This window comes from Rutidosis leptorrhynchoides, chromosome 10 (assembly GCF_046630445.1).
Source record: "Rutidosis leptorrhynchoides isolate AG116_Rl617_1_P2 chromosome 10, CSIRO_AGI_Rlap_v1, whole genome shotgun sequence".
Taxonomy (NCBI): domain Eukaryota; kingdom Viridiplantae; phylum Streptophyta; class Magnoliopsida; order Asterales; family Asteraceae; genus Rutidosis; species Rutidosis leptorrhynchoides.
The window spans coordinates 263,988,137-264,007,546 of NC_092342.1; the positions used below are offsets into that span (position 1 = coordinate 263,988,137).

The 19,410-nt window shown below is 36.0% G+C and overlaps 2 protein-coding genes across 20 annotated transcripts; one reads left to right on the forward strand and one right to left on the reverse strand.

Moving 5' to 3' along the window:
- Positions 1-558: 558 nt before the first annotated feature.
- On the forward strand, positions 559-9,775 carry LOC139873565 (uncharacterized). Of its 19 annotated transcripts, none has more exons than XM_071861498.1 (14): positions 559-939; positions 1,011-1,155; positions 1,265-1,382; positions 1,592-1,642; positions 1,719-1,731; positions 1,830-1,905; positions 2,183-4,663; positions 5,940-6,005; positions 6,154-6,661; positions 7,703-7,835; positions 7,917-8,009; positions 8,542-8,709; positions 8,930-9,079; positions 9,398-9,775. In XM_071861498.1, exons 1-7 carry the CDS (start codon positions 920-922, stop codon positions 2,195-2,197), a joined length of 438 nt encoding a protein of 145 aa, XP_071717599.1. In that variant the 5' UTR covers positions 559-919; the 3' UTR covers positions 2,198-4,663; positions 5,940-6,005; positions 6,154-6,661; positions 7,703-7,835; positions 7,917-8,009; positions 8,542-8,709; positions 8,930-9,079; positions 9,398-9,775. The 19 variants fall into 19 exon arrangements, with proteins under 19 accessions (XP_071717599.1, XP_071717594.1, XP_071717589.1 ...); XM_071861493.1 differs by lacking the exon at positions 9,398-9,775 and having other exon boundaries at positions 6,154-6,263; positions 6,368-6,661; positions 8,930-9,175; XM_071861488.1 differs by lacking the exon at positions 9,398-9,775 and having other exon boundaries at positions 2,183-4,511; positions 4,602-4,663; positions 8,930-9,175.
- Positions 9,776-11,407: 1,632 nt separating this feature from the next.
- Positions 11,408-12,346, reverse strand: LOC139871015 (protein ALP1-like). The gene has a single exon (XM_071858767.1). The coding sequence runs from the start codon at positions 12,344-12,346 to the stop codon at positions 11,408-11,410; it is 939 nt and encodes a 312-aa protein (XP_071714868.1).
- Between the last annotated feature and the right edge of the window lie 7,064 nt (positions 12,347-19,410).

Genomic DNA, 19,410 nt, shown 5'->3' on the forward strand with positions numbered 1-19,410 from the left:
TAATTATTGTATACGTTATGATCGGTATGAATGGCAGTCGTTGGACGGCGGATATTTTCGTCGTAAAAATCTGCTGGTGTATAAGGAAAATGTGTGAAATCTATAAAATTGATACCGATGTGTGTAAAAAATTATGATGGATAATTGAGGGATAGCGGCTGTGTTTTTTATTGCCTTACCCGTACACAATCGGCGAAGTTTTTTTTTTAGGGTTTTTCCATGAACGATGGAGAGAGAAATAAGGATTTGCAGGTTTTGACTTTTAATTTATGTTTTTTTCCCTGGTTAATTGTATAGACAATTGGTACACGTGTAATTTTGTTGTGATCAAGTGGGATAATCTTGATTACTTAGTTAATTAACACGTGGATTAGATTAATGAGAGTAATTAGTGGAGTGACACGTCAGATGTAAGTCTCTCGTTTTATAAGGTTTATAAGAGAGAGAAGATAGAGATTCTCTAATCAACCTCCACGTGTTGTTCACCACAATAATCCATCATTTTTTTTTTATTTTTTTTTTTGTTAAAACTATATCGAACGCAAAAAAAACCGCTACTGCAAAAAATCAAACGCTTCCAAGCCCTAATCCAAATCGTCCTTCTCCTACTCTGATCTCCGATTGATCTGCTTTAACCCTAATAACTCGATTGATACACCAGCCAAAATCAATACATATCTGATTCGGAAACATAAAAGCTACGATCGATAAAGTTTTTAAATTATCGCGAAATTTCACATAGTTCTTCGTCAACGTTTGAAACGGAAATTCAATCGGTGAATCTGTGTAAGCAGGTATGTAATTAAACGTCTGATGTTGTTTGTAATTCAATCGGTGTTTGTATTGTTTTGATGCAATTACAGATTGCGATTTTGTTAGTGTGTTGGATGCACACTAGGTGTTCGATTAAATTTGAGTGATGGCTTCAACTTTTTATCTGTAAGTTTTTTTATTTCAGTTTCATTCGTTGTTATGGTAATATAAAAATCTAAATTATGATTTTCACGCAGAGTGGTGTCTCCCAGCTGCAAAAATGATCTTAACCAGGAAAGATTGAGTTCTTCTGTTGTGGAACAACAAACTTCATACATAATTTGTCTTATTTGGGCAGATGTTGGGGCAACACATAAAAACCGTGCCAAAGTGTTGATGGGGGTAATGCATACAAAATTTTACTTCTATGGGTATTATGTTTAAGTTAATTAGATATATTGCTTTTGCAATGTACTTCTTTGCATTATTCTTCGAAATTATGTTATTTCAGTCATCAGAACGCACACGTGATATTGAGTTCAGAAAGGCAGGATACAACATTGAACTTTCTTCCGCTTTAGATAATTCCCATTTCGACAAGTTGGACAAAAGGAGAACATCTCAAATAGGTTGAACGGGTGAAAGTCGCCCAAAAGTTTGTACTTGGTATATACTACTATTGTAATAACAATAATCAATAAAATTAATAATGAAAACATTTTGGCCGTTAACATGTTATTTTAACCACTTGCCTACCGCGACCTCTACGGAATATGCATTTTCACTCTACTTTTATTATTTTTATATACTAATTAATAAAAAGCTTCAACAATCACAGGTCTATGGTCTATTTTGGCTGGTAATTATTGTTGTTATAATTATCTTGAAGGTACTGAAGCCTAATCACTCTCATTACGTATATAGTGTAAAATTACACAAAATCATTTTATTGTTTGTGATTTCAGATCGTATCCATTGGTCAGAAGAAATTCAGTGCTGATATCCTGGTTATGTAGAGACTCCTTAAGTTGTTCCTTTTTGTCGGATTCATTGTCACGCTCGTGATCCTTTTTCAGTTTCTTGCACTTACTGTTGTGGACATCTTCGCAAGCTTACTTGCAAATAATGCCAACTGGATGGGCAATCTTGCAGGTACATGCTCATTTATTAGCTTCATTCTCCACCATAGACGACTTTTCCCCAGATACGGTCATATTTATATCATAATGCAAGTAGCAAATATTAGGATCACTTAGTGCAATGCTGTGACTCGAAATGTTGTGTTTAACTTTTCAACGAAACAACTACTACGCATATTCATAATTGTATTCATTATTAGCGTTTACGAATCTAATACTTTCAATACATTTACTTCAAATTGTTTTCATTATTTTGTATTTAGTTACATGTTTGGTTCATGGTGTTGTAGGGAACTTGCAATTGAGATTTCGGATCAGTTTGAGGCTTTGAGATCACGAAATGGTGTAAAGGTTTGCGCTGGTGAGCTTTTATTTTGCAATAAACTATGCAGTAAGCTTCACACCTTTTTTCTAGGTAATGGTTGTTATGGGTGTAGGAATATGGGGGTTTTCTGACCATGTACTTATAGACTATTACTCTATATCACTTATTCTATCCAAAAGTTATTATCATTTAATTTATTTTCTATATTATTTTCAACACAAGTGATTTGTGAAGGCAGATGGAGAATGAATTTGGTTTGCATATGGTAACGGTCACAACCCGGAGAAGAAAAGAAATAATTGACTATGAACAATCGAAAGATACATTGTAATTGTATTCATTAATAGCATATACAATACCAATCGTTTCAATACATTACTTTTTAGTACAAATGTTATCAACACTGCCAATGGTTTGGGGTGTCGGGCTCAATTCTTCTCTGACTTCTCTTATGCACTTCTGCCCGAAGGTGATGGGTGTACTTTACGATTTAACTCTCGGTCATCTCTCTACCAAAAACCAACATGTAAGTTGTTTTAATTTGTAAGAATGCTTTTCAGTTTTAAGTGATTGAATTGAAATTGTTATGGCTGTTTATGTCAACATGAACGGGTCGGTTAGGTTGGGAAATGAGGTTGAACGGGTCGATTTCACTATGTATTTATCAAAGTGAGCTTATAATACTGTTAAACAATATAGCAACTTTTAGTTTATTAGATGTACAAATATACTTGTCATATTTAGCTTATGATAAATACTTGTCATACTTGTCATGTACTTGAATGCATTGGTTTAATTACAAACGTTGTTTGTTTACATATCAAGTGTGATGTTTTATATTGACGTTGTTGTGTTCATTTTTCATAAGTTCGTATTCATTTTATACTTAGTTTTATTAGGGCTCGCCGTGCAACGCACGGGCTCTTAAAGGCTAGTTATTATTATTAATATTATCTATATCTATATATTCTATATATCTTCTATATTACTAAACCGGTAAGTTAAATACACATAGCGCTTCCTGGTTACTCCTCAGCATTTATAATTTTCTCAGAATTTTGAATTAAATAAATCACTAATTACCTTCTACTGCCACGTGTCCCAAATTAATCACTAGAACTTTCAAGTTTTCCATTAGGGTTAAACCCTTTTCATTCTCCTTCTTCAATTGAATTCCAATTCTCCTGCAATTGATTAACCAACACAACAACAACAAAAAAAACAAGACAATAAATTACGCATCTTCAATCACGCATCTTGAATCCAGATTAACTGCCCGCACCATTTTATGATTTTTTCCCTCTTTTACAACTCAAATTCAAACCCTAAATCACGCATCTTCAATAAGCAAAACCCTAAATCGTCCACATACACGCCTCATCTTCAAACCCAAAATCGTCAAATCACCAATACAATCAAAAGATGCTATTATGAATTAATCAAAAGATCAACAGTCATCGGAAGGTTTAATCATGTGAATCGCGATTGGTGATGTGAATGGCGAGAAAACCTGATGCGATTGCGGATGAATAAAAAAATCATATTGGTTCTCGATTTGGACGATGATGCAGTTATTTTTAGTTTTTTTTTCCTGAGTTTCACCGATGATGCTTAAACAAACATGGCAGATACGCTCAACTCGAAACGTTATGAACACGATTGAATAAAGGTATGTCTTGGTTCCCGATTGGGACAATGATGCAGTTATTTTCAGTTTTTATTTTTTATTTTTTATTTTTCTGCTTTTTCATCGGTTTGGATACAAAAAACATGTCAGTATAGTTGCAGTGTCAATTTTTTTATTCATGTCATGTTAATTACAAAGAAGTACTGATATTTGTAAAAGTAAATCATGTTTGTTAGATGATTATTTGTATTATTGTGCGTATTTGCTTATTTTTAATCATGTTGTTTTTCTTACAACAGGCCATTGCTTTGATGAATCTTAAAATCGTGATGTTGTTGTCGATTATAAGGTTTGTTATTTCTAAATCGAGGTATGCGAAATATAAATCGATGTTTATCATCAACCGATTTAAAATTAATAATCATGAACTATTTAATTAAATGATTATTTGCATTTTGTTATTTGTTGTGATGTATTTTGATAAGATGATCATGTAACTGGATTACAATTGGGTTACGTGAAGGTGCAGCACACGGGCTACAATTGGGGCTGAACACGGGTTGTTTTAGTAGCAACAAACAGGCTACTTGAAGGTGCAACACACGGGCTCCTTTTGGGGCTGCACAAGGAATGTTTGGGGCAACGATGTTGAGGTAATTTGCCCCAGGTTAGCTGCGATCTTCTGTTGTTTAGTTTTAATTTTTATCATTTAAATCAGCTTTTTTGTTTGTTTAACATTTACACATTTCATTAATAGTTTAATAAACCAAGATCGAAGAACAAAAGGTTTACCTGTATCCAATGCCGTTGAATCTATAGGTTGTTTTTCAGGCTCTCTTTATATTGTATATCATGATTAGCAAAGACTACAAGTTTAATAAATTCTCATATATATATATATATATATATATATATATATATATATATATATATATATATATATATATATATATATATATATATATATATATATATTAATCCTCCTCCTATAGATTGATCAACATGTCTATTACAAAGGATTCACAACTGTTACAAGTTAAAAATATGTGGCTTTTTTTTCTTTTTCTTTTCATTACATCTACAATGATGAAATAGACACATCTCATATAGTCCTACGACTACACTTGCATATTTCTACCTGCCCACTTTCCATGAAAGCTTATCTTTGGATATTGAATCTACTAAATGTGGGTAATATGGGTGGGTCATGCACTTATGGCACTGGGACAAAATGGCTAATATTTTTGGCATGTATCAAAACGGGTTGGATTGACACTAAAATTATATTAATATAAATTATTGTCACCTATGATCATGGGATCTATATTAATAGTAATTTAATAACATGCTAACTTTTTCAAAAGCATGATTTTAGGATGTTTACTTCATTTAAAATGCACTTTGCACTTGATCCACATGATGTCTGTTTTAGATCATGTAGTTGTTAGTCATTTTCGAATGGGGATTTTTCCCTAAAGGTTGAGTCCACTGGAGTGTTTACAGACAAGGACAAGGCAGCTGCTCACTTGAAGGTCTGTTTGGATTTTTGCCTTTTCTATTGTGGATATTTTAATTTTTTTTTTATACTCTCAAAAAAAAAAACTTTTTACTCATTGGCCGGAGGTCCACTCGGAAGCAATCTCTTTATTCGTCGAATAGAGAGAGGGATGACTTTCTCTACTTTCTGGGTAGAGAAAGGACTTGTTTCTATTCTCGGATAGGGGAAGGATTGTCTACATCTCACCTCCCCATACACCACTCATTGTGGTATTGGGTTTTGTTGTTGTTGTTGTTGTTGTTGTTGTTGTTGTATTGTGGATATTTTAGTTGTGTTTTTCCATTTAGCTGCCTAACCATATCTTCAGTCTACGATAAACAAAAACTTGTGTAAGGAATCATACTCATTTTGTCATTTACTTACCCTTCAATTACATCCTAGGTGTTGCTTTACGTATCTGTTTGTTTGGTTTTTATGTAAGAAGATAAACTGATTTGGATTGGTTATGTATGATCAGGGTGGTGCCAGCATACTTATGTGATTTATATAAACTTATGATTCCATTTCTTATGTTTTTGGTTTGTATATCAATGACAGGTTTGGCATTGTTGATGATTCTATAACAACAGTTAACGTGACTGAAAAAGCACTGGAGCTGCCAAGGTAAATAGACTGACATTGACTATATCAGCAGTTTATTACTTCATGCCACTTTCTTTTTCAGTTTACAAAGTTGGCTGGTTAGGAAATAGGGTGGAGGATCTATATGCTGATCTAAGTTTACGAATGTAATTTATTCCTGTTTCTGTAGGCTTTTGGCAAGGTTTTGCCGGCCATTAACGGAAAGTTGACCGGAATGGCCTTCCGTGTACCAACAATGGATGTATCAGTTGTAGACTTGATTGTCAGACTTGAGAAAAGGTCACTTATGAGCAGTTCAAGGCTGCCATTAAATAAGTAGTATAGAATCATTAGTGCATTGTTATGATTCTTATTTGTTGCGAGTATAAAATGTAAATATGCAGGTACAAGGGTCTTAACAACTTCACCACCAACCAGATTTACCGAAGATAGTCTAATAACAGGAACACAAGAAATAAACTAGCCGGACGAAGCAACATCGGTCAAGTCCACCACTTCTCGATCCAAAACCAAATGATTCCTTTTTCAGACGAAGATAAAATTTACGGACCGTTAATAACACAACGAATTTTATCACTTACACCTCTCTTCATTTAAGGCCATGGCGACAAAACAGTCAAAAAAGTGAAGGATTGACAGTGATAGACTGCAATAACATATTACCACTCGTCATTAAGGTACCTAATCTGTTTTTGATTTGAACATTACATATTCAACCATAGAAGTTTACATTGTATGGTTTCTATCATCATTCAATTGAAACTAAATTTTACGCTCTTTTGCTTTATATTCTACAAATTTGTATGCTATTTTACTATAATTTGTGACTTTGAAAGTATACAAAGAACAAAACATGTGATTTATTCCTTCCAATTTCATAGCTAGGTGTTTTAGCAAAAAAAAAAAAAAAAAAAAAAAAAATTGATTAATAATCTTTTTTTTTTTTTTTATTGATCTAAGTTGTCTGCCTGAAAGTAGCAAATGAACATTTGTTGTTTGTTTATCTATATGTATAGATTTGTTTTGAAAAGTAAAGTTTCATATTCGTTTTGTTATTTTGCAACAGATGATTTTTTTTTTTTTTTTTTTGATTTTTTTTCCTTGCAACGGGTCAGATTGGTTTTGTTATTTTAAACTTTTTTTTTTATTACATTTTTGTTATTTTGCAACGGGTCAGATTGGTTGTCAAAATTTTGCCCAAAATGTTGGTGCATAAAGGTTCTACATCATTTAATTTAGCTTGGTTTTATTGGTACTTGGCCTGTTTAGTCCCTGCAACAATGAACAACATTTACTATAAATTTCAATTTGAATATTTTTAGCAAGATTTTGATTATGCTTTTAAAAAACACCTAATAACTGGGGGTTGATTATTGAGAATCATGAATTGATGAAAATATCTATCAATGAAAGATAAGAAAAACAGAAATTACACACTTAATTTACTTGATCGTCTTTTGAAAAGAGATGACTTTGTATAACATAACTTTGTTGTGTTTTACCTTCGGGTGGTCAATTATATGACTGCTTTTTCATAAATAAAGTGGGTTAAATATGTATTAGAATCTTTGTTAGCTTTTTGAGTCTATAATACACTTTAGCAACTTCATACATGTTCACCCAATTTAAACAGTTATCACATCTACTCGTACCCATTAGAGATAAAGCATAACTCGAGTAAACATAGTGTAATTAACTAATTATCATCTTCATTTCAGGCCTACATATTAAGACTGCAACCTGTTGTGATGCTTGGCACATAAGGCCGGATCTTTATTCTTGAATTCATGGGCTCAGTTTGCTAAATAATATTGTATAAGTTTCTTCCACTTGTCAACGTTGATCTACCAAGTATGATGTAATTTCCCTCCCTTTAATCTAATTCCATTCAAGTTAATTTTAATCACTTTGCTATACATATGCTATTTTCAGAATTCAACCTGATTATGGATTCAAATGTTGCTTCTGTAGTTGTTGTGGCCTTGAAATATGATGGTAGCAGCGTGGGAAAACCTTACGAACTCGGTATGCCACATATCTATACCCTACATGATTTAAGCATAATGTCTCTTTATTGTCCCAAATCGTTAGGGAAGCCCACACGATAAATGAGAACCTACCCGTGATCACCTATGTATTTGACTATTAATAAACTTTAATACCCATCATTTTGCAAAAAACGTAAAGGACTTGCCTATTTTTCTTCTAAAGATTTCATTTTCTATTTCTGTTCCGAATTATGTAACAAGCATCATTTGCTATTTCTTTTTTATTCTATTCCTTTTCAGCTGTTTGTCTATCACAAAATGATCGATTTTGATGCACATACTGTACCAGCTACTTTACAATCAAAGTACCACCAGACTCACTTTGTATTACTTAACCAACATTTACATTACATATCTAAAACTGTTATCAGTAACAGAACTAACTTCTAACAGAATAGGTATATTAAGGCACTTTACTGATACATAAAAATAAATAAATTTTTCCATACATAGAACACAACCACTCACAGTTACTTCAACAGTATTATCATTGCATATACTGTTTGCAGTCGGTAATTTGCACCTACGACGAGACCATTGAACTGATCGGACTGAACAGAGATTGGTTTTACAAAACATGTAACGACTCGATAGCGATCGAATACTTTGATTAGCCCACTGTATTTGAACTATGATTGGAATTTAACATGTGCAGCAGCGTGTAGATGCGTAATCAGGTCTGAAATATATATTCAATTAAATTTAGGTTGGTATAACTTTTATATATATATAACAATGTTTTGCACATTAACTTTTTAGTCTTACTAAATTCCAGTAGGTTTGTTAACCATTTTTTTCTTCTATGCATTGCTGAGTAAAAATATGGAAGTGTGGTTGAAGTGTTAAATATATGTAATTAATTTTTCATACTAAAAACATTGTTTATGTCTTATGCAGTGACAGAGTCTTCGAATTAACTTTCTGAAATGAATAAGCTACGATTTTTGACAAAGACATGTAACACTCGTTAGAAACCCAGTCGTCATAACCGTCAACTCATGTTAGTAGATCATTTCACTACAATACCCTCATGGAAGAACTGCTTTGGTATGCAAATGGCACAATATTCATATTTGTAACTGCAAATATATTTTTACGTGTATACATACATACACCTAATCTAATAACCTATGCGTTTACTGATATTATCAGCACATAGCAGCCTGAAAAGGAAGTGAGAACTGTGTTTAACACCATAATCTCTGAAACTAACTTAAATGTTTAATATACCTTCTTTGTATGAATTATGTTGTGTGTTTGGTTTGATCATTACTTATTCAATAAATGGATTTGACTACTTAAGTCAACCATTTAATCGATTATAATAATAAGGTCGAATATGACAATTGTTCAAATCATTGACAGGTTTGGGCAGTCGTGCAAATCTAAATACAAGCCTTTTCAGTGTTATACATCTTTATGGCTTGGTATGGTATTATGTTGACTTGAAGCTATCGTTTAAATGCGCACGTGAGTGTACTCAACTATGTAAGTATTTATAAACGCGCTTTTCTATATAAAACAATAATGTTTGCGGATTAGTCCCCGTGCAACGCACGGGCTCATAAATCTAGTACTAATATAATAGAGAGTTGTAATTAGCCTAATTGTCAGCAGAAGAGTTAAATTCGGGATCACTGACAACTGTTAATTCCAGGTGTCAAGTGTGATTAAAAGGCGTATTAAATATAAATACGTATTATATTATTAGGATGGGATTAAATGTGAACAACATTTAAGCTTAATGAATATTGAATAAAAAAAAAGGAAAAACACATAACAATAACCACGAATTTAAGATGATCCGTAAATTCTGGAGTATTGTATTCTATCAAATTTTAAATTTAAGATAATTATAATTATAAACGTGTGTTATCAGGATTTAAACCAGCTATGTATTTCAACTATATATACAGTGGTCATCTTCATCACATTTACTCAAATCATCCATCTTTTTCCCTTCTGCACATTATCATAAGTGTAAGTTATTAAAAATATTATCTTTTATATTATTTTTTTTGTTGTACGTTTTTTTAAAACTTTCATTAGTTGACACACTATAAGATGTACCCATCTAGGTAGCCTAATGTTCCTATACGTGTGTGTGTATATATACACGTACATATATACATATACTTTTTTAGACGGTGATATTTTATTAATAAACCAAAAACGGCTAACGGTGAGATTTTATTATATTATGTACGGTTTTTTTTTTAGTTGTAAATTATAAAGATATTACTTTTGGCTTAATTTGATTGTTCATATGTTTTAGGTATTTTAACCAGATAATAGTATAATAAATGTTCAATTATATCAATAAGAATACAAAATTAAAAACATAGGTTGAACAAATTGACGGTTACTTTCAAAATCAAAAACGACATCAGGGAAAGGAGAATATTTATACCAGTTGATGAAGATAGCCAACGGGTAGCGGCCAATTGAAGGTTCGCGAACACAAAATTAATTGCTTTAAATTCAAGGATGTTCCATCCCCTTCAAGATTTAGTCATATTCATGTTGCAGGTAAGATATACACGTGAGGTTTTGGGATGTTTAGAATAAGACCATATCATGCTTAAAGATCGAGACCATATTGTTACATACTTTTCTATGTTTTACTTTTGATATATTCAATTAATTGCCATAATGGGAGTTATTGTTCGGCTTCTTTTTCTTGTGTTTGGGTTTACATGACCCCTTTATCAAAACTATGTACATTCGTTTTTATCTCACTGCTTATTACTGTTTTTTATTTTATAAAATGATACATTTAAGTCTAAATGTGCCTCCAGTCGTGATCCAAATTAGCCATGTGTGTTTTGAGATCAACATGTAGTTATTCAAATTAGCAGGTCTATATGAAATCGACGTAATCAAAATCTATGTACATGAAGTTTTTGAGTAGCCGTGCATCGCGCGGGCTCAAAATCTAGTTATATTAATATATGAAAACATTACAAGGAAAATGTTCCCAATCAAAATTAACTAAAGGAAAATTGGACTAGTATATCATGATCAGATCGTATGTTGATCTTGACCACAATCCTTTGCTTGTAAAAGCCTACATATGCTTGACACGTTCGCAATACTCATGATCGTAAGACCATGAATAACCATGTGACGTCACAGGCAGATTGTTCACTTTTTGGCCAAAAAATGCAATCTGCCTGTGACGTGGCAGTGTCAGCCTTTGACACCAAAATAACCCTGACGCCCCTCCAGTGTCAAATAGGTCCCACAGTTTTATTTTTTCTTTTTATTTTTTATTTTATTTTCAATACAAATTATATTACATATAATTAAAAACATATAAAAATTAACCATTACATAAAATTTAACCATTACATAAAATTTAACCATTACATAAATTTAACCATTCATGGTGCGGAATGTGGACGGAAGGTTCCAAATATGCTCAACTAGATCATCGGTTAGTTGGTCGTGCACCGTCCTATCTCTTATTTCTCGAATGATAATGTCTCGATCCCGTCCTCTATTCGGTATCCGTTCTGGACGATTCTCCATATCTTCGGTAATGAACTCTTCCTCCCAATCACTTAACGCAAATCCTTGATCTTCCAAAATCATATTATGTAATATGATACAACAGTCCATAATTCTCCGCATCTTGTTTACCGACATAGTGCGTGCTGCTAACCTTAAAATATGAAATCGACCTTGAAGAACCCCAAATGCCCTCTCTACATTCTTTCGGGCACTAGCTTGAAACCTAGTAAACTTAATCCTTGGATCATCTGTCGGACACACAAAACCTTTGACTAGAGTAGCCCAGTCAGGATATATACCGTCAGCTAGGTAATAGCCTTTTGTGTACTGATTACCGTTTACCTCAAATGATGCTAGTGGAGATGTTCCCTTTTTAAGTTTATAAAAAACATAGGATTGATTCAAAACATTTATATCATTGTTGGAACCCATCATTCCAAAAAATGCATGCCAAATCCACAAGTCATACGAAGCAACTGCTTCAAGCATAATGGTAGGTTTCTTGTGATCACCCCTAGTGTATTGTCCCTTCAAAGCAACGCGACAATTCTTCCACTCCCAATGCATACAATCAATACTCCCGAGCATACCCTTAAAACCATGTTTCTCCTCATGTTTACTATATAATCGTTGAACATCGTATGCATTGGGATATCTCATGTAACGTTCTTTGTATAATGTAATAATACATTTACAAAAGTTATCTAAACAATGTATTGAGGTTTGCTCACTCATTTTTAAATATTCTTCAAACATATCGGCGGCAGTTCCATACGCCAATTGGCGTAGAGCCGAAGTCATTTTTTGCAATATTGTAAAAGTCGGCCGACCGATAGCATCGAAACGTTCCCTAAAAAATCTAAAATGCTCGGGAATATCATGATAATCGAAATTAGAAATACCTTGCGATATTCGGAGAAATAGTTCAATCCGCATACGAAAACGCCTTTTAAATTTATATGGCGGAAACACGGGTGTGTCACTAAAATAATCCTTCCATAAGTTTTCTCCGGCTTCCTCACGATTTCTTGGAATATATGTAACAACCCTGGATTTTCCAACGTTTATTTATTAATAATTGTTATTATTAATATGTGTGATAAAACGAATGTATGTTATTACATTTACATGTTGTCATGATTGCCCGAATTTGACTTTAATTGCCCGAAACGTCTTTGTGACACACGAAACTTTCACGAATAATATTTTTAGAGTATTATTTACATTCATGATTGATTTTATTAATCATTTTAATTAACTATGGTGATTAGTTAGTTACTTGGGCTTTAATTGGATTTATTTGTTAAACTACTTGAACTTGGGCTTGATTAATGTTATGGACTCTTGAACATGGGCTTATAAGCCCACCCTACATCTTAAAGGAATTAGTTAGCCCATTTTTGTATGTAAGTATTACTCCTAAGACTTAACTAGATGACTTAACTTGTATGGAATCTAGTTACCATGTTACTTGCACATAATCCCCATGAACTAACACCTAATAACCAACTTTAAAGAGCTTTTCATGCTAGTGACCAACAAATTCTTCCCTTCCCCCTTGTGGACTGCGGACCGTCGGCTGGGAGGCTCCCAAGGGAGTGTTTGCTTTCAAATTTTGTTTACTTGTTCACTTGTATCTTCATTCACTCTTCACACACTTCATCTCACTTCAAACTTTTTCTCTCTTTTCTCTCTAAAATTGTAAGTAACAAAACTTAATCTCCTTCCTTTTTCTCTTGTAAAACCGAAACCAAGACACCCTTTATCATCATCATTCTTTGTTGTTTGTTGTTACTTGGTTCATGTTGTTGTTTGTTACTTAATTACTAGTTGTTGTTATTGTTCTTTATTAGTTTCAAGAATCAACTCTTTAGTTTGATTCTTCATAATATCTTGTATTTTCAAGAACACAAGAACATAAACTTACTAGTTTATGATTCTACATTTATTGTTTCAAAAGATTTAAGGTTCATGTGTTGTAAATCATACTTGTAATTCATGTTAGTAAACTTTAAAGTTTACTTTCTTAAAGATCAAACTTTGGTTTGAATCTTTAAAGTATGAACAACCCATGAACTAGTTACTAGTTACTTGTTTACTTAGCTTATTTACTTCATTTACTTGCACTTTAATTTCATGATTTATGTTCTTGTTGGTCAAGTGTTACTAGTTAACATTGATCTCATTAATCTTGAACTAAAAGTTAACTTTAATAGTTCAAGAACATGTAAGTAAGATTTCTTTAATTATAACTTTGTACACTTATGTTCGAGTAGATAACTTTTCATATAGGACTCGTCTTAATCCGAGTTACGGTTTAGGATTTATGGCCCTCCGATCGTCACTATGTCCTTTTAACGATGTGCAGAAATTTCTGACCTACTCGCACTTAGACCGTCGCCACGGTCAAACGAAGACGAGTTTGCTTCTGTAAATTTTACCACACTTAAAGGACTCATATACATAGCCATGTCCACTGGTCTCACCTTAATTCATTAAGGGTAGAGGCCGTGGTGACTGATCAAAGTCAGCCCTTGTTTTAAACTACTTTCATAAACGAAACTTACTTTACGCCTTTTGTTTGATGATGAATGATGATGACCCTTAAGACCTTATTTACATACTTTTAAACCTATTCGAAAGATTTACTGACTTAGTACTATTTGACTTAGGTTGAGGACCCATTTGGACGATTTTCATTACTTGCTTACTTTCCGAGTCATACTTTACCGCCACTTTATCATTGTAAGTTATAGCATTCCCTTTTTACCTTAACTTATTTTAGGAACTGAGAATACATGTGAATTTTATGTTTTACATACTAGGCACGAGTACTTAAACTTATATATGTGTGGGTTATACAACGGCATAAACATTCCCTTTAGCTCGCTAACGTTTAATCATTGGTTTTTGAACCGTGAACGCGAATCTTAGATATGGATCCATAGGGTTTGACATCCCCACTCGGGCTAGTCGCGCTAGCATTTAACGAGTGTTTAATACTTCGTATACATACGCACTTGCCAAGTGTACTTTCAAGGGGTATAAACGTTAAGTTAGTTACCAAGTGCCCACGGTTAACATATACTTTATCATACTATTTTGAAACGCTCTTTGTAGCACTGAAATCTCGTGGCCTACCTTACTTACTGTTATACTTAAACTATAGCTCACCAACCTTTGTGTTGACGTTTTTAAGCATGTTTTTCTCAGGTGCTTAAGGTTATTTGCTTCCGCTGTCGTGCTAGTCTTGACGTAGACACCAGCTGCTCTAGTGTTATCACCGCATGAACTGTTTATCTTGCATTCAAACTTTAATACTTTTGAACTATGTTTTGTAACGACCTAAGGGTCACATACATTTATTCATGCTTGCTATTCGTAGAAGCATACTGTTGGTGTAAAACAATTGACGTCGGTTATGACGTCATCTTTTTATCGTGAATGCAACTTCTTTTATTACAACATATAGTACTTAACCTTGTAATGATCCTGTTGTTGATGATTCGTACACGATGGTTTTGTACGGGGCATCACATTTGGTATCAGAGCATTGGTTGTAGGGAATTAGGTTGCATTAGTGAGTCTAAGACTGACCCGAGTAGGATTCACTAATAGGACTAATCTACAACTTGCTAGTTTACTTGTTTCCGCTGAACTTACTGCATGCTGCTGCTTACTTTTACTGCTATATGCCGTATGATATTACATGATTTCACTACTGTATGATATTACTTGCTTTCGATTGCATGCTACTTCTGTACGATTCGTTATTATTGCCATGCTACTTATTGTTATACATGATTTAAACTGTTGGCCTAATACGTGCTTGCTTTATGACTTACTGACATGGAAAATTTATTCTTCCTTGTTCAGATGTCGGATGTTCCACCTGCTATCGTTTTGGGCAGTTTAGACTCGTCAGCCACCCCACCTGCTGCTGCTGCCGACACACCGATCCCGCTACCCACGAGTGACCCCGGCGCTTCGTCTTCCGGAGCTAGTAGTAGTGCGCCGGCACCAGTGGCTACTATTTACAGACACGTGGACCCTACGGAGATTCCAGCTCCGTCTGCTCCCGGACCCTCCGAGCAACAGGCCCGCATCGGCGGTGTTGTGATTCCCGCGGAGTTCGGGGAAGGGCCATTCCGTAACCATATGCGCATGCCGTGCCGACGCACTCCTAATGGACGTTTAGTGCCAATTCCGCCAGGCAGATACAGATAGATGATGGCCGCCCACGGACTGCCAGACCAGCCACCAGTGCCACCACCACATGATTCGGATGACTCATCATCCGCCGATTCTTCATCAGATGACTCTTCCTCAGACGACTCCAGTGATGATGAGGACCCTGCTGATATACCTATTCAGCCACCCTCCACCCCGCCGAAGAAGCGGTATCGCTTCGACGGTACCATCATTCCGGGGATCAACAGAGGACGAGCCTTCACTGACGCGTTTGGTCGACGTCGTAGGGTTACTGCTCGTAAGCGGATTGTGTCGTACCCTGCCGACCCACAAGTGCGTAAGACACCCCGTTACGTACTGATTATTTCTGGAGCCGGAACGTCTGCTCCCCGTTTCGTGCGGTCTGCACCACCCGCACCACCGGCACCACCGGCACCACCTGCACCACCAGCACCACCTGCCCCATCATCTCCCACTGTCGAGGAATTGACAAGGGGGGTGGGAATCCTCCGAGCTCGGGTTACTGAGCTCGAGGAGCAGTTGGCTCAGGTTTTAGACATCCTACACCCACCTTCACCGTAGGACCTTTTGTATTAGATTTCATGATGTAATCTAGTTGTAGTTTCATATTTCACTTATGTATTGTACTAATCTATCATAATGTATGAAACTTATTATTAATGAATGGAAACTTAGTGATGTTACTTTTTGCACAAGTGTTCTATTTACGTTACTGTATGGTGTTTTGCGGTACTTGTATCAACTTGCGTTACTTAATTAACATGTGTTGTGCTGTTTACATGTTGGTTGTTATATACTATATTATTATATATTGAATGCTGGATTTTGACTTGAGTCAAAATGTTTGTATAGAACACCATGGCTAACGGTCGATCCACACCTACTGCTGCTCAAATTGAAGAGATGATCCAAGAACGTGTAGCCGCAGCCATTGCGGAAATGCAACCCCAAGCTCCACCGCCACCGCCACCACCACCGGTTATTCAACCCGTTCGAAATGGGTATACTTACAAGGAATTCCAGAGCTGTAAACCACATAACTTTAGCGGCACTGAGGGACCAGTTGGTCTCACCAGATGGTTCGAGAAACTTGAATCAGTATTCCGAGTTAGCAACTGTTCGGAGGATAACAAAACCAAATTTGCTTTTTGCACGCTGTCTGACGGCGCGCTCACGTGGTGGAACACGATGGCACATGCACAAGACATTGATGAGGCGTATGCTACGCCATGGGATAACCACAACAACAACAACAACAACAGGGGAAGAAACTATGAACAGAACCCGGCGAAACGACATGAGGGTTTCAGAGGAAACAACAACGGTGGAAACCCCAACCCTAACAACAACACCAACTCCAACCCGAAATACAAGGGAACCCTACCTCAATGCAAGAGGTGTTACAAACACCACACTGGGTATTGCAATGTTGTCTGCGAGAAGTGTCAACGGTCTGGGCATGTTGGAAAAGACTGCAATGTCACCACTTTGAATGGGAAGCCGAACCTCACAGGGCCAAGGAAGTGTTACGAATGTGGGCAGACAGGCCATTTCATAAATGCGTGTCCAAATAAGCTAAAAGACGGCGGACCACCCCGAGGTAGAGCCTTCAACGTTAATGCAAGGGATGCACGCGAGAATCCCGACTTGGTGACAGGTATATTCAAAATCAACAATCTTTTAGCTTCTGTCTTGTTTGATACTGGTGCGGATAGAAGTTATGTATGTAGACATTTTTGCGATAAGATTAATTGGTCATTAGTCCCGTTAAAAGAGAGTATGCTTGTCAAGGTCGCCAATGGAAAACTTGAAAAGGTTGACCATATTAGTCGTGGAGCTATTATCAACATAGCTGGTACATATTTCGAAATAGATTTGATACCCATCAAACTGGGAAGTTTTGACGTGATAGTCGGTATGGATTGGTTGAGCAAGATAAGAGCCGATATTATCTGCGGAGATAAAGCACTTCGTATACCGCAAGGAGATGGTGAGCCACTGATCATCTATGGAGAGAGATGTACCTCGAAGTTGAACCTCATTAGTTGCGTGAAAGCGCAAAAGATTATGAAGAAGGGACGTTTTGCTGTCCTAGCACATGTGAAAGCGGTATAAACTGAGGTGAAGAGCGTGAACGACGTTCGAATTATGAATGAATTTTCCAATGTCTTCCCAGAGGAATTGCTTGGATTGCCGCCGTAGAGAGCAGTAGAGTTTCAGATTGATTTAGTGCCAGGAGCTGCACCTGTAGCTCGCGCACCTTATAGACTCGCACCTTCCGAGATGCAAGAATTACAAAGCCAACTACAAGAACTACTTGATCGAGGATTTATCCAACCAAGTTTCTCGCCTTGGGGTGCACCTGTGTTGTTTGTGAAGAAGAAGGATGGATCCTTCCGTATGTGTATCGACTACCGTGAACTCAACAAATTGACTATCAAGAATCGGTATCCCCTTCCCAGAATTGACGATCTTTTTGATCAAATACAAGGATCGAGTGTCTACTCAAAGATCGATTTGCGATCTGGTTATCACCAGTTGAGGGTGAAGGAAAGTGACGTGATGAAAACTGCGTTCAGAACTCGTTATGGTCATTATGAGTTTCTTGTGATGCCATTCGGGTTGACAAATGCACCTGCCGTGTTCATGGACCTCATGAATCGTGTCTGCAAGCCGTACTTGGATAAGTTTGTTATCGTCTTCATAGATGATATCCTCATCTACTCTAAGAGCGAAGAAGAACATGAGCAACACCTCCGACTAGTGCTTGAACTCTTGAGACAAGAGCAACTTTACGCCAAATTCTCCAAGTGTGAATTTTGGTTGAAGGAAGTTCAATTTCTGGGTCATGTTGTGAGCGACCAGGGTATCAAAGTTGACCTCACCAAGATTGAAGCTATCAGTAAGTGGGAAACCCCCACTACTCCGACGCATATTCACCAATTCCTAGGTCTCGCCGGTTACTACCGAAGGTTTATTGAAGGATTTTCTCTGATTGCGCGTCCTTTGACCGCACTGACTCACAAGGGCAAAAAGTTCATTTGGGAACCCACACACGAATCAGCATTCCAAACTTTGAAGAAGAAGTTAACCTCCGCACCTATCCTATCACTTCCCGAGGGCAGTGACGACTTTGTTGTTTATTGTGATGCATCGAAGTGTGGTTTTGGTTGTGTACTGATGCAAAGATCAAAGGTTATCGCTTACGCCTCCCATCAATTGAAGATACAAGAGCGGAACTACACTACTCACGATCTTGAACTTGGAGCCGTTGTCTTTGTGCTCAAATTATGGAGACACTATTTGTATGGAACTAAGAGCACTATCTTCACCGATCACAAGAGTCTCCAACATATCTTTGATCAGAAGCAACTAAATATGAGATAGCGTCGATGGATCGAGATGCTCAACGACTACGATTGTGAACTCCGTTATCATCCTGGCAAGGCTAATGTTGTAGCTGACGCTTTAAGCCGAAAGGAGAGGACGGCACCTCTTCGTGTTATGGCTCTGAACATCACCATCCATTCGAACCTCAACAGCCAGATCAGAGTAGCCTAAGATGAGGCTCTCAAGAAGGAGAATATAACTCATGAACATTTGAACATACTTGTCTCTCGATTCGAGGTTAGGGAGTCTGGACTCCGATGTTA